This window comes from Megalops cyprinoides, chromosome 13, assembly GCF_013368585.1.
Source record: "Megalops cyprinoides isolate fMegCyp1 chromosome 13, fMegCyp1.pri, whole genome shotgun sequence".
Classification (NCBI taxonomy): Eukaryota; Metazoa; Chordata; class Actinopteri; order Elopiformes; family Megalopidae; genus Megalops; species Megalops cyprinoides.
Window position 1 is genome coordinate 10,149,147 of NC_050595.1, and position 13,611 is coordinate 10,162,757.

At 45.1% G+C, this 13,611-nt stretch overlaps 1 protein-coding gene across 1 annotated transcript; it reads right to left on the bottom strand.

Moving 5' to 3' along the window:
* Positions 1-13: 13 nt before the first annotated feature.
* On the bottom strand, positions 14-12,805 carry LOC118788077 (PHD and RING finger domain-containing protein 1-like). Its single transcript, XM_036543938.1, has 18 exons — positions 12,738-12,805; positions 11,238-11,357; positions 10,549-10,647; positions 10,162-10,346; positions 9,959-10,042; positions 9,699-9,829; positions 9,484-9,575; positions 9,007-9,191; positions 8,527-8,650; positions 8,213-8,349; positions 7,875-8,038; positions 7,543-7,668; positions 7,177-7,331; positions 3,438-7,085; positions 2,748-2,818; positions 1,471-1,608; positions 822-950; positions 14-480 (listed from the first exon to the last, which is right to left on the bottom strand). The coding sequence occupies exons 2-18, from the start codon at positions 11,329-11,331 to the stop codon at positions 310-312; spliced, it is 5,733 nt and encodes a 1,910-aa protein (XP_036399831.1). The 5' UTR covers positions 11,332-11,357; positions 12,738-12,805; the 3' UTR covers positions 14-309.
* Positions 12,806-13,611: the final 806 nt, after the last annotated feature.

Sequence of the window (13,611 nt, forward strand, 5' to 3'; positions counted from 1 at the left end):
GTGAGTCCTAATGTTTTCAGAGAGACAGGATGAATTAGGCTGAGGACACTGTTTCAACAATTCAACAAGTGTCAGGAGTATCCTATCATGCGTCATAATACATCATGAATAATAAAACTCTGGACACGTCTTCTTGTCTTTTCCATTTTTCTTAAAACAACTCAGAGGAACACCTTGGGCGGCAGCATCACACAGGATGGCTGCCCACAAAATCATTTTACTACGCATAAAATGGTAAAATGTGATTTCCAGACACGGAGGGAGCTGAAGGGCTGTTGCCTGTGGAGAAGTTTAGTTTCCCCCTGGAAGTCAGCAGGTTTGTGTTGTCGGGGGCATCACAGGATCCCCTCCCGCCTCCTGGAGCCGCCCCTCCTCCCCAGGGTTCCTGTGTTTCCTGGCATGCTTGTACTTATCCACGTATGCCTTTACCAAATTGGCAACCTTTACTGTGTTGATCTCCCCACTTCTGCTGTGGCAAATCTAGAAAAGAAATAGTACATACATAAATGCCTACAGTTACCGATTCATTAACTTCATACTGTGCATAAAAGTGAATAAAAGCATGTTTTGTCCATCTGACAATGGCCTTAAAAACATGATTTATGATCACTGTAATTACACTAAAAGATCAGGAGCAAATTGTTGCCTCAAAACATGTCTTCCTCACTCTCTTGTCAACAGCTGAAACCAATGCTAACACACGGATCTCTGCGTCAGAGCACAATGACTGCCCTTCACCAGAGTAACCATGTCGTATGCTAACCAGCCGGATGATTAAAGACCAGGAGATCATTTCAGCTCACGCACTGACACGCGCTTACCTTCTGAACAGCTTTGCGTAGGATTTCTTTGTACTCCTCCTTTGTGATGTCTCTCCTCTGGTAGAAAGGTTTTATGGCCACCTTTACCTCCTCCACAGCCCTCCTCTGCATGTGCAGTTTCTTCATGTACTGCAGATGAACACAGACCATGAGCAGTCATCACTGAGATGGCATAACATGTGCATGTTAGATTTGATAACGGTCTGCAAATGATTTTACCCTGCTTAAAGAATTAAAAAACTCTGGTAGTCACACACTTGTATGGACTACAGCTCCAGTTCTGGCCTCCAGAGATCAACACAGAGCAACTCGGAAAGGCAACTGACTGGCAACCTGCGCACCAGCAAATTAAAGCAAAAACACTGTCATCGAGCTGGTTTATTTATTGATGAATATATTGGTCTTGTCAGAAAGCACGTGGAGTTGTTATCTGATATTTAGAAAGACAAAAAAAATGTCATGTCACAACTCGTGAAGAAGTTGAAGCAAATTACAAGTGCAGCTGGTATCATTTTGAAAGACAGATGGCAGCCATGCACTATTGCCAAGATTTCTTCAGTTGTGAACTGAAAATGCCTGCGATTCCGTTAAACGCTCATTCATGTTTAACTGTTTGACAAAAAACGGTAAACTTATCCTTGGCTTTCACCTTGTCTTTTTCGGATGAGTCCTGGATGGCCTTCCCAGTGCTGGCTGCAGACATGCCCAGCTCCAGGTCTGCCTCACATCCAGAAGACAGAAGTACTGCACCCAGATCTCCTCTCTCTATCCTGTCTGTATGCTCAGGCTGGAGGCAGGGTTGAGGGAGAGTGAGGCGGAATAAAAGGACAGAGAGAAATAGGTAAGTTGGGTCTCAGGGACAGAGCTGGCTGGTGACACAGGGATTCCACATCTGGAAGGAGGACGAGGTAGATGGGTGTGTGGGGAACATGCACCGACTCTTAATCATCAGACTGTATGTATTGCCTTATTGTGGTCAATGTCAACTCTTATAATTAAATGACAGTTTCATATAGGAATAAACAAATTAGACAAAAAAAATCCATGTTTGAGTGCCTGAGATTATAGTGGTTGGAGCACGAAGTGCAGTGAACAGTTAAAATGTGGGAGACTTAAGGTGTGTTACATCTGCTGCCTAGGATGAAATTCTGGAGTTAAATAAGTTGCTATGAAGATAAGACACCATACCAACTAGTAGGCTGATGACAACTTTTGCCAAAAACAAACATCTGCTGCCACCTTTTGGTAAAACGAGACAACTACAATTCGATACATGCAACATGCCTGTCAAGCCAAGGATTTCAATCAACACAACAGGAAGAAAACTTTATGGCAAGGATGGAAAACAGCTGTTTCAAAAGAGCCTTTGATCACTGAGAGCACAGCAGGGTGTGATCTGAATAATTATATGAGCTTCTGCATGAGGAATGTAGTGCATCAAAAGTTTAAAAGCAGCACATATGGCATTCACATGCAGGGAAGCAAATTTGAATCATTCTTGCTAAGGATGGGCCGGTGAAAGGACAAAACTTGACCTGGCCTTGACTATTCACTCTGAATAGTGCAGATTCCAGTGAGCAAGCTGCCGCACTGATACCCACAGCTTCCATGATGATTTTTTATTCTGTTCTCACCCTGCAGACTTGGCTTCAGGAGAGAATGTGCCAGTCCTGACTGCCCTGGTGCGTTTTGTACTTTTAAAGAATAGTAATTTGTTCCCAAGAATCGTGGTCCTGGCTTATCAGGGACTGCACAATTGGTGTGTAGGGGGTTTTAGGCTAAGAAGTTATGTTACTGGATTGATAAGGATCCGTTGTTGGATTCAAAGGTCTTTGCTGTGTGAAAATGAATCTCGTTGGTGGTGAACACAATGGGAAGGCCGCACATTGATTCTTATGGCCTGAGGAGGGGTAAACTTAACTGTACCTGAGTTAAGGCCTGGCTGGAGTTGGCAGGTGTGCTTCCATCCACACCTCTCTGCTTCACTGTACAAAGCTCTGAAAGATTAAAATAAGTAGTGTATTGTGGATGAGCTGTTGGCTAATATTTCCAGAATACTAAAACGTCACACAGAGCCCTCTTCATATCACACCCGACAGCGAGCATTTTGCAAGTAGTCTTCTCCGACACGCTCCATCGCCTTTCCAGCATCTCATTTCAGTTCAGCTATGTCTGATCAACCCTCAGATCAGTGAAAAAAATTCCCAAATGCAGCAATTTAGCTACAGCACCTGCCTTCATATTTTGAAAGCCTGTATTTTGTAAAGATATTTAATAACTGCTGGAGTGTGCTTGGATGCTTGAGGCCTGAAATCCATCAGTCGCTAAAAAGCTGCAGCTTCTCTGGAATGTGCTGGTTTATAGACTCATCTTACAAAGTTAAGAAATGTATGAAAGCGAGTGTCACCACCTTTATAAATTTAAGAAGGCGCTCGCTTGTCATTCGCTCATAATCCCAAATTTTATGGAAAATAATACAATATGATTCTCTTTATCCTCCACAGCCCTGACAAGACTAAACAAACAGGTTCCATATCATACTTCTCTCAAATTTCATCTGCATTATAGGTGATTTTTAAACCTTCATGTCATGTCCAGGATGTACATCACACTTACTTCTAGGTTTGTCTGTGGGGGCCTCATCCTTCTCCTGTAAGCTCCAGGTGACCCTCTTCACTGCAGGTTTGGACTTAGTGCAGGCTGTAACTGTGACAAGATTTGTCTTAGGTGTGACTTCTCGCTGTCCTTCCTCCATGACCACTGGTGTGTCCTGAACCCCTGCCTTTCCTTGATCACCTTCAGCTCCTGCTGCCTCATCAGGTTTTCTGACATCCTGGCTATCAGGGACACTGCCCACACTGATTTCAGAGGGCTTGGGAGAGGAGATCTCCCTCTCCTGTTTAACTGGGTCTTTTTCTTCAGGTCCTGTGCTCTCTGTCTTCTCCCTCTCCATCAATAATACATTGTTGGAGGAAACACTAGCTGTTCCCACCTTGAAGCTTTCCTCTGTGCCTGTGTACAGAGTAGCAGGACTAGTCTTAGTTTTCTCAGAGGATAGTCTCTTATCCTGGCAGGAGACCTGTGCAGACTCCTCCATCTTGATCAGCTGAGTTTTAAAATCCAGTTTCGTGTCTGTTCTTTTCTTGTCTTTTTTTGGCTCCTCACCATTTTTTTCCTCTCCTCCGTGAGCTGTGGCAGCAGCAACCTCCTCTTTGACTGCGCTGAGTGATGTGTTTTTTTCTGTTTTCATTTTCTTGGAGTTGCTCCCTTCTTCTGCTACACTAAGAGATGTATGTTTCTTTACTTTTATTTCTTTAGGCTCTGTGACTTCTTTGACCACAGTAGGAGAAACATTTTTGACACTTTTAACGTCCCTAGGATGTGTAAATTCTTTGACCATACTGGGAGACACATGTGTGTTTTTTAACTCTTTGGGTTCTGTTACTTCGTTGATTGCACTGCTGGAGAGAGTTTTGTCTTTTTTAATTTCTCTAGCTTCTGTAATGTCTTTGAACATGCCAGGAGAAACATGTTTCTTTATTTTAATTTCTTTAGGTGCTGTTATTTCTTTGACTGCACTGGAGCAGACAGGTTTGTCTTCTTTAATGTCTTCATGATTTGTAACTTTGGCCACATCAGGACAGATGTTTTTCTCTTTTTTAATTTCTTTCAGATCTGTCAATTCTTTGACCACAGTGGCATCAGCATGTTTGTCTTTTTTCATTTTTTTAGGTTCTGTAACTTTTCTGTCCACATTTGAAGCAACATGTCTTTCTTTTTTCTTTTCTTTAGGGTCTGTTACTTCTTTCGGTATTCCAAGAGAGACAGGTTTATGTTCGGCTACTTCTTTGACCGCACTGGAAGAGACAGGTTTGTCTTTTTTTACTTCCCCAGGTTCTCCGATTTCTTTGCTGGGAGAGAAAGGTTTGTCTTTTATAAACTCTTCAGGTTCTTTAACTCCCTTTACCACTGTGGGAGACATATTTATTTTGATTTCTTTTTGTTCTATTATTTTGTTGACTGCATTTAAAGACACGGGTTCTTCTTTTTTATTTTCTCCAGGTTCTCTAACTTCTCTGAATGTGCTGGGAGAAACAGGTTTGTCTGTAATATTTTCTGTAACTTCTTTGACCAAGTGGAGAGAGACTGCCTTGTCTTCCACAACTTCTTTATGTTCTGTTACTTCTTTGCCAAGGGTGGCAGAGACCAGTTGCTGTTTTTTCATTTCTTTAGGACCTGTAACTTCTTTGTGAGATGTTGCAGAAGGCCATTTTGATTTCGGAGAATTCTTCTCTATGGAGTCACGGCTGTGTGATGGGAAATTTTCACCCCTCTCCCTCGATCTCGATCGAGATCTGGACCTCAATTTCTTTCTGTCTTTTGACCTTGACCTACGTCTATCCCTTGACCTAGATGTGGACTGTGACCACTTCCTGTCTCTCCTCCTCTCCCTCGACCTAGACCTAGACCTAGACCTAGACCTGGAACGTGAACGAGAGTAACCCTGCCGCTTTTCCTTTGACCCCTTCCAGCTCTCACTCCCTTTGTTGTTATGTTGTTCACGACTCTTTTCCTTCAGTTTCCTCCCTTTAGATCCATCTCTGCTCCTGGAATGAGACCTCCGCCTGTCTCTTGACCGTGACCTTGACCGTGACTGTGACCGCCCCCTCTTCCCTCTGGATCTCCCAGAAGTCTCAGGCAGCTCAGATGGAGATCGTGTCCTCATCCTTTCACCAGACTGGGAACAGTGCAGCATCGTCTTGCTGCTCTTCCCTTCCATCTCTCTTTGCCTCCCACTGGTGTCTGGGCAGCTGGAAGAGGAATGTCCATCCTTCATTTTCTCCCTCTCCCTCTGATCTTCCTTCCTATTGGCAGCAGAGTGAGAAGCTGGCCTAGAGCTTCGATCCTCGGGTTTGGATTTGTCCTCTGATTTTACACTCCTATCACTCTGGTAGTTGGAGTCTTTCTGGGGTAGCCTGCTGCTTTGCTCGTCTGCATTTGCTGGATCTGTTCTATGGCTGGCTGAAGTATCCTCCCCTTCTTGAGGCAAAGGTTCATTGCTTAACTCCTCAGGCTTACATGGGTTTTGTGTTTCATCACCCAAATTCAGACAGCCATCGGTCTCTGTCACCTCCCTCTCATTCTTGGTGTCCTGACTGGATTCTGAGCATTTGTCTCTCTCCTTTGAGTCGCCCTCAGGTATTTCTGGTTTTGCTTGGTGACTAACATCATCTTGGTTAAATTCCAAACTAGAGGCTGGTGGCTCTTTTTCTCTGGACATCACAGCATTAACTCCAGTGTCAGCAGCTTCACTCTCTGAAGCACTATCAGAGGCATTTGAGTCAGAGACTGTGGGATCAAATGGGTCATACTTTTCACTCTTTGTCAGCTTATCTTTCCCTTGCACCTTCTTGCACTCAGGGCTCTTTTCTGAGGTTTTAGCTGCTGTGGATGGCAGGGGATTACAAAGAGCCCCAGGACTGGAGTGCTGTTTGGCATGCCATGTATTTCCACTGGCACTGGTGTGAAAGCTCACAGTGGAAGAGGAGCTAGTGTTTGCTGGCACGCTTGTGGAGGTGGAGGAAGAGCTGGAGAAAGCTGACTGGGTGCCTGCCCTGTCTTGCCTCTGTCTCTCTCCGCCCCCTGTTCTCCCCTGCTCACCCCCGGATGTCCCTGGGCTCACAGTCTGTTGCAGGCTGCCGTTACCCATCATGCTGTTCACACAGGAGTCCGAGATGCCATCACTGCCTTTGCTGCTGCCTCCAGGGAAGCTCTCCTTTCTGATCTTTGGTATCCGTGGCAGCCCAGACACATCCTGCCACAACGGTTTAGGAGGGAGCTTTTTCACTGACCCCCTCTCCTTCCCTCTGGAGTTTGAATCAGGTGCACTGTTTGTGTGTCTCAGAGGGGTAGGACCATTGCTTGGACCGTGTGTGTTCCAGCCTCTCTGGTTCAGACCCATTCGATTTACAGAAGGTCGCTGGATTCCAGAATTTATCGGAGTGACATGAGTGCCTCCCGGTTCAATGGAAGACATGTGGGGAGCCTGCTGAGGATGTATAGGTGTTGCTGGTGAGGACCTGGTGCTAGGTGGGCAGTGAGGTGAGGATAGTCCGTTAGGGAAGCTGTGGGAAGGTCCTGCATCCTGACTGCCATGATCTGCCTTTGACCCGGAGCTTGTCGACACCCCCACATGGATCTGAGTGGTCAGCTCATAGATGCTGCTGCTGCTTGAGATGCTGGTCCTTGATGATGATATACAGGCTAGAATGCAAAAGCAGATACATTTAACCTAATTACATATGTTGTATTGCTGTCCACCTTTTTAAAAAGCAGACATTGACCCCAAACCAACCTGGTTTCATGGGCTTTAGAGAGCCATCTCTGTTGATGACCACATCAGAACTGTCCATCAGCAGCATGCTCTGGCCAGACAGGATGCTGCCCAGTAAGTCTGGCACTGGAGAAGTCTCCTCTACCACGTCTGCCTCTGGAATATGGAGACCCCGCCTGCAATGCCACTACAATCAGACCTATGCAGCCTCAAACACAAACACACATGCCTCTGACCTCCACCACTGAACAGCCTCTTTTTTGTCATTAAAAGAGTGATTATAATATTGATACACCACACAAGAATGATGACACTATTACAATAGGAAAAACACACATGTATATGTTCTTGTGTGTGTCCTTTGGTGCTGGAGTGAGGCCAGCGCACCTTGACAGGCCGACTTGGACAGGTCGGGCCACAGGCTGGTGGGAGCGCAGGGCGGAGTGGGACAGCCCCCGTCTGTTCACATTCGGTGGGGAGAAGGGTCCTGAGGCCTGCTCCGCCTCCCTGTCGCTTTAAAAAAAATCATAGCATAGTCAGACCTCCAATTCCTCGGTGGGATTACACACAACATAACAGGAAAAGTAGGAAACAGTACTACATTAGCTGGAATGGTTTGAAGAACAGTGTGCAGTGCTGTCAAAAGCAGAGACTCTCTGGCGTAAACATATGCAGAATTAATGTGACCTATGGCGTATACGGCCTAGTCTGCGACTTACTCATCCTCAAAAGGGTCCAGATCAAAGGGGTCTCCATAGATGGAGAGGGGGGAGGGTCCAATTTCAGGGTGGTACATCGAGGTGTTGGAGGAACGCCGTTTCTGCTTCCCACCTCCCACACTCTTAGAGAATCCTGAATGAGGGGCAGGGTCCTTCTTCACCACCTAGGGGATCCAGAAGGTGAGTGCGATGTGGCATGATCAAGGTTGATCATCTCTGTTACTGATTTAATCTATAGTGAAATCTATGAATCATACAGTATGTCCAAAAATTACGAGAAAACTCCTGTCCCCAGCCAGGAATGTTCTCGGCTCAGTCAGTCCCGTTCCCTCCCTCACCTGTTTCTTCACTCGCCTGAGATGCTGTCGGTGGCTCCCCATGTCCGCCCTAGCAGTTCTGCCCTTTCTGCTGGTAGCTGAAGAAGATCTTGCCCTCAGCTTTTTAGACTTTGATTTCCTTTGCTTACCCACTGAACCTAAGAAGTCAAAACAATCCGTTGGCAGTTTAAAACAGAAGCTGAATACCTGACAGTGAAACGCTATCATCACAGGTAGCTTTCCCACAATTTATAGAGTGAACACTACACAATTTGTTTTTTCCACTAGCAGACAGTTTGTACACTGTATTTCTGGACTCCTGGGTTTTTTATTACCTGCCTTTCTTTTCCTGCTGGTTCCAGCACGAGGGGTCACACTTCGCACATGCACAGCAGAGTTCAACACTGCGTTGATTGTCTCATCCAGCCAGGTTGACTGTATCAAGTACCTGGGTACATGCTGAGAAAGGAGGCAACCTTTGAGACAACCTGACCTGTTGCACTGCAGCACAAACCTCTCCCTGCACCTGTATTCCGCTGAAATGTAATGCTAGGTAACATTTAAATTTGCTTACCTGATGCTTAGCTAGTATGCTAGGACTAGATACTGCTAGCAAGTGACGTTAACTGCCCTACAGATGTGTACAGCACTGGTGCTCCACCCTTTGTTCAATCCTCCAACTTCCTAGTCCTGATGCAACAACTGCTCTACAATGGGCGTCATGATATAGCATACATTTTCGAATGAAATAATATTTTGTTATTTCACGATGCGTTAGTTTAAATCAGAGTTATTAGGAGACTCCTCATGCAAACCTGCATGGTACGCGCCTGCGTGATGCGGTTCCTGTTGACGTTGGCCCGGACCCTCTCGCTCTGCCGCGTGCGGGCGATGGAGCGCGTCGGGCCGGTCGCGGAGGTCCGCAGACGGCTGGTGGTGGGGACAGCGTCAGCCACCAGGGCTGCCACCTCATCCTCGCTCACCTCCTCCCCACCCTGCCCTGAAACAGGAGGGTATGGTAAAGCAGTATGAGTAGACATTCAAAAAAAAAAAAGCACTCTACACTAGTTTAGCACTTAACTCAGTACCTTACTAACCTCTTAGTACTTAGTACTCAGTACTTCTCGATAACCACTCTTAGCACAGTGATGCACTTACTTGGAAGTCGATCTGGGTAAGAGTGTCTGCTAAATGACGTAATGCAATGTAATGTAGTATAATGTACATGCAGAGGCTTTGCTGCATCGGCTCCGCCCGGTGTGCGTTTTTCTGCATTGTCTTCCCACCGTTACCTGTGTGTGGGTTATTGGCAGCGCACTCTGGGCAGAACCACTCCTCCACGGGCACTGCGTCCAGCGGAGGGGTCAGACACTCCATGTGGTACCTGCCACGACATCCAGATTGGGGATTCAGGGGCCAAGCCTCAAACCAAGGGCGTTGCTGCCCTGGTACAGTGAGTAACCCGTGCGACGGAGTCAGAGAGCGTGGTGCGGGCACGCTGCCTCACCCTGCATCACAGCCATCGCACAGCAGCAGCCGGTCCTCACGGTCGCTCCGACCGCACACCTCACAGCAGGTCTGGTCAAAATCCACGTCCAGCACCTCCTCCTCGGCCTTCACTGGCTTCTGCACTGCGATCTGCTCAAACAGAAATACCGTCAGGGAAACTCACTGAAATAAACCGTGGAAACAGCTTTGGTCACAGAACGAAGGCAGATGGAAGTAATGCTTTAAGCTGTTGGTGAAAAGGTTTACGCCGTGACCTACCATTTTTGTAACTTTCCCTCCGTAACACTTTCTTAGGTGGATGTGGCTGAAGGCAATCCGATCAACAGGGCAGGAGTTTGCATTCTTAAGAAGGGGGAACAATAACATGGGAATGGTGTAAAACACTGCTGCTGTAAAACACTCTGTAAAACAAAATTTTGGTGGCTTCTGGAGACAAATCTCAGCCCCGGCGCAGTGCCCACCTTGGACCATTCTAGGATGCAGTCCAGGCAGAAGTAGTGTTCGCAGCCCTCAGGTGTGGCCACAGGTTGCTCCTGGAAGGAGTGGAGGCAGATGGGACATTTCTCTGCATCTTCGTCAGAGCTCAGGTCAGCAGAGGTTCCGCCAACAGCGCCTTCCAACCCCTTCCCAGCATCCTCCTCACCATCTGGGAAGTCAACAGTACAGAATGATGCTAGCTCAACTCAGTTTACAATCTGCTGTCCTCAAAGTCTACACACTGTAAGACTGATGTTTAAATGATTTGTACAAATACCACATTTTGTTAAGATTTAAATGGTAGGCTATAAAATGAGTGCATGTCAGTGAGTGTCTTTGAACATGGAATGAGGACACTTCTGGTAGCTCACCATCACTGTCATCGACTTCCTCTTCTTCATCTTCCTCATCGTCTTCCCCACTATCGTCACTTTCCTCTAAGTTGTCTCCACCTTCATCAGTGTCATCTTCTGAATACAGAGACATGATGAGGGAAGGGCTTTTTAATGGAATGGGCAGTGAATACATTAGCAGATAACTAAACAGTCAATACAATGTTCTAAAATATGCTAACAGACATAATCTGGCACTACAGTTACAAGTTTGAGTTCATCTTCTCTATTTGAAAAGACCTGGTAATGTTCCCTCCTGGAATGAGGAAATGCAATTTAGTGGCGAGCCATCTTGCCGAGTTCCTCTAATCAGGCCTGGCCAATGACCACAATAGGATCAGAACTCAGATCAGCCCCACTGTTCTATTGCTTTTCTCCAAACCATCTATTCCTGTCCCCCTGAGGACAAACAGAAGCTATCCCTTTCATACCCATAGCTGTTACCTGGCCTAATCCAGCACAGACCAGGAAAGTTTCATGCACCTCAAAACACACATACTGTACAGAAAAGGTGTTTCGCTAAATAATCCAACATCAGGGCTAATCAGGACATTGGAAATCCCCAACCCCTATCCCCACTGCGTTTTGTTCTCAGGTAAGAGACACAATAAGCTGACCACAGCAGCGGCTCTTTCCCCAGATCTTGATGCTGACGCTCCGATTCTCACCTTCATCAGTAAAGATGGATGACACAGGCCTTTTGCCCTTCCCGTGGGATGTGTTCTTGATGACCAACTCATCCTGGCTGTCCTCCTCATCCATGGCTAACCATTAGACTGTTACCTGCACTAGAAAAAAAATGTACTATGGACACAAATACTCATAGTAGTAGATGCTGTGCAATGTGCAGTGATACATTATACCAGATACTCTACAGACTGTACACAAAGCATATAATAACAACAGCTAATGCATACACAAACACGCAACAGTTGCTCTATAATGTGTCATTGTCATGTCAGTGTCATTTTTCAGAATGCAGAAGACTCTACGGATAAATAAAACAGTATTCAGTTTGCATGAAATAATAATCAGTGTGCAAGTACAAGACAAATGGCAAATACTGCTTTATCTTATTTCAGTGGAATTTTTACAGTGAACCAATTGTGAATATGTTTTGATATAAACTTCCTACCACTGGAAAGCACATTTTAGTGGTTTCTTCTGTCAAAATGATTGAGTATTACAAATATCCGTCCCGGCTGAGGGGAGCCAACCATTGCCGCTTTGTTCAGTCGTTTTTGGTATGTTATTAAAAGTATGTCTTTTATCTATCTTTTTATTGGTCGTAACAAAACAAATCAATTTAAATTTTCCTTGATATAGAAATGCCAGCCATTCGTTATGTTAAAGTACTAACTGCTGAAGACCTTCCTCCCCCCCCCTTTCGTAACAGAAGCACGCTGTGAAAAACCACATCTGTTTTGAAGAATATGGTTCCGTGGTTCTACTCGATGCATGGAACTACTGTGCTGCCATGCTGATTAATAGCTTGAGAATGAGCAACATAACCAGCCAGCACCAACTGTAACATGCAAGTCGAGGGTGCAAAGCATAGCCCAGGCCAAGAACAAAAGTAAAGCTGGACGTTTGATTTGTTGTCGTCTCACTCTTACCTCTTAGCCTAACCTTTTCGTATGGACTTCTGAAAGTCTCTCTGACTAAGAGCGCCTGCTAAATGACTGAATGTAAATACACGTGTATGTGCCCGGAACAAACAAGCTCGATCAAAGTTTTAGCCCAGCTGACCCTTCGCTAGTAAGGTTGTTTCTTATGTTGAGAGCCGCTTGTACCACAGCATAGCAATATTCTCCACAACAATACTGCGAACGAGGTGGTCAGCTTCTTTGGAATTACCACTTTCGCACATGCCAACTTTATGCTAAATATATTTAGAACTATAATATCTAGTTCTTAAAATACACGACAGTTCAGCGAAAAACAAAACCACGCAAGTAACAACGTTGTCAAACTGTATCGTAAACCAGCTACTTTGCCTCTTCAGTTAGAAACACTACCCTGTTAAAGCAAACTCGCCGGTTAGTGCGTCTAACTTTAGCGTTAACAACAACAAGATGATGCATGCACCTATCCCATAGCGTTACCAAACGCCCTCGTATTATTTACACGCACAAGATATTTAAGTGTTAGCCATGTTACACACCTACCCTAATCGGCTGTGCGTGGGGTAATTGTGGTATTTTTCGTTGAGTGACACTGCCGGCTGGAGATTGTGACGGAAATGGCCGAACGTACTCATATCGCTGTAACACTCTTAAAGACACAGCACAAGTTAGTGCAGTTGTCGTTAAAATTAACTCCGAAATGTGGTATTAGTTGGGTAGATTATTTATGAGAAGTAACACCGGTTCGGGCGGAAAACAAACGTGAATAAACTTTTTTTTTCACCAGTTTTTGCGCATGTTTTGTAAAATCCGATTTAGAAATCTAAACCGTCTGCATTAAAATATTTCAATTCAATCCACAGATGATTTACATTTATGATTTCTGGAGTTACAGTTCTAGTATCCTAGTAGTAGTAATTGCTGTTATAGTTTTAGTATAATTAGTAGTAACAGTAGTAGCAGTCAAATAATACATACACACATACATACATAAATCAATGCCTGCTTTGTAGTATAACGCAGTCTTTAGGAATATGTTCAAGTATACGTGCAAGCTATTCAATGAAAGGTACCGGGGCATTGCAAAGTTAACTATGCGACAAGCTCGCTATAGTGCCACCAGTTCAGCACAGAGTTAGATCAAAAATGTGAAGTGTGATCCGAAATTCTCCCCAGTATCATGCTCAGGGGCCGCTTGGGATTTGAACTCGCAAGCCTCTGGTGACAACCTCGGTGCCTTATACAGGACGCTACATCGCCGAATGAGTAAGGGAAATTCCCCTTCTTTAAGTGTTTATTCGCGCTTTGTTGAAAACAGTTATAAAAAAATAACAGGAACATACAGAATACAAAATAACACGTACAAAATTATTAACATAACACAGCAAGTATGTAAATATATAATATGGTTTATCAA

Excerpts from the sequence above, each read along its gene's own strand:
- LOC118788077 (XM_036543938.1), bottom strand. The coding sequence starts at position 11,331 with ATGGATGAGGAGGACAGCCAGGATGAGTTGGTCATCAAGAACACATCC. Across the intron at positions 9,192-9,483 it reads TGCCAATAACCCACACACAG|GGCAGGGTGGGGAGGAGGTG; the intron begins GTAACGGTGGGA and ends CTCCTGTTTCAG. Across the intron at positions 7,669-7,874 it reads CTGGACCCTTTTGAGGATGA|CGACAGGGAGGCGGAGCAGG; the intron begins GTAAGTCGCAGA and ends TTTTTTTTAAAG.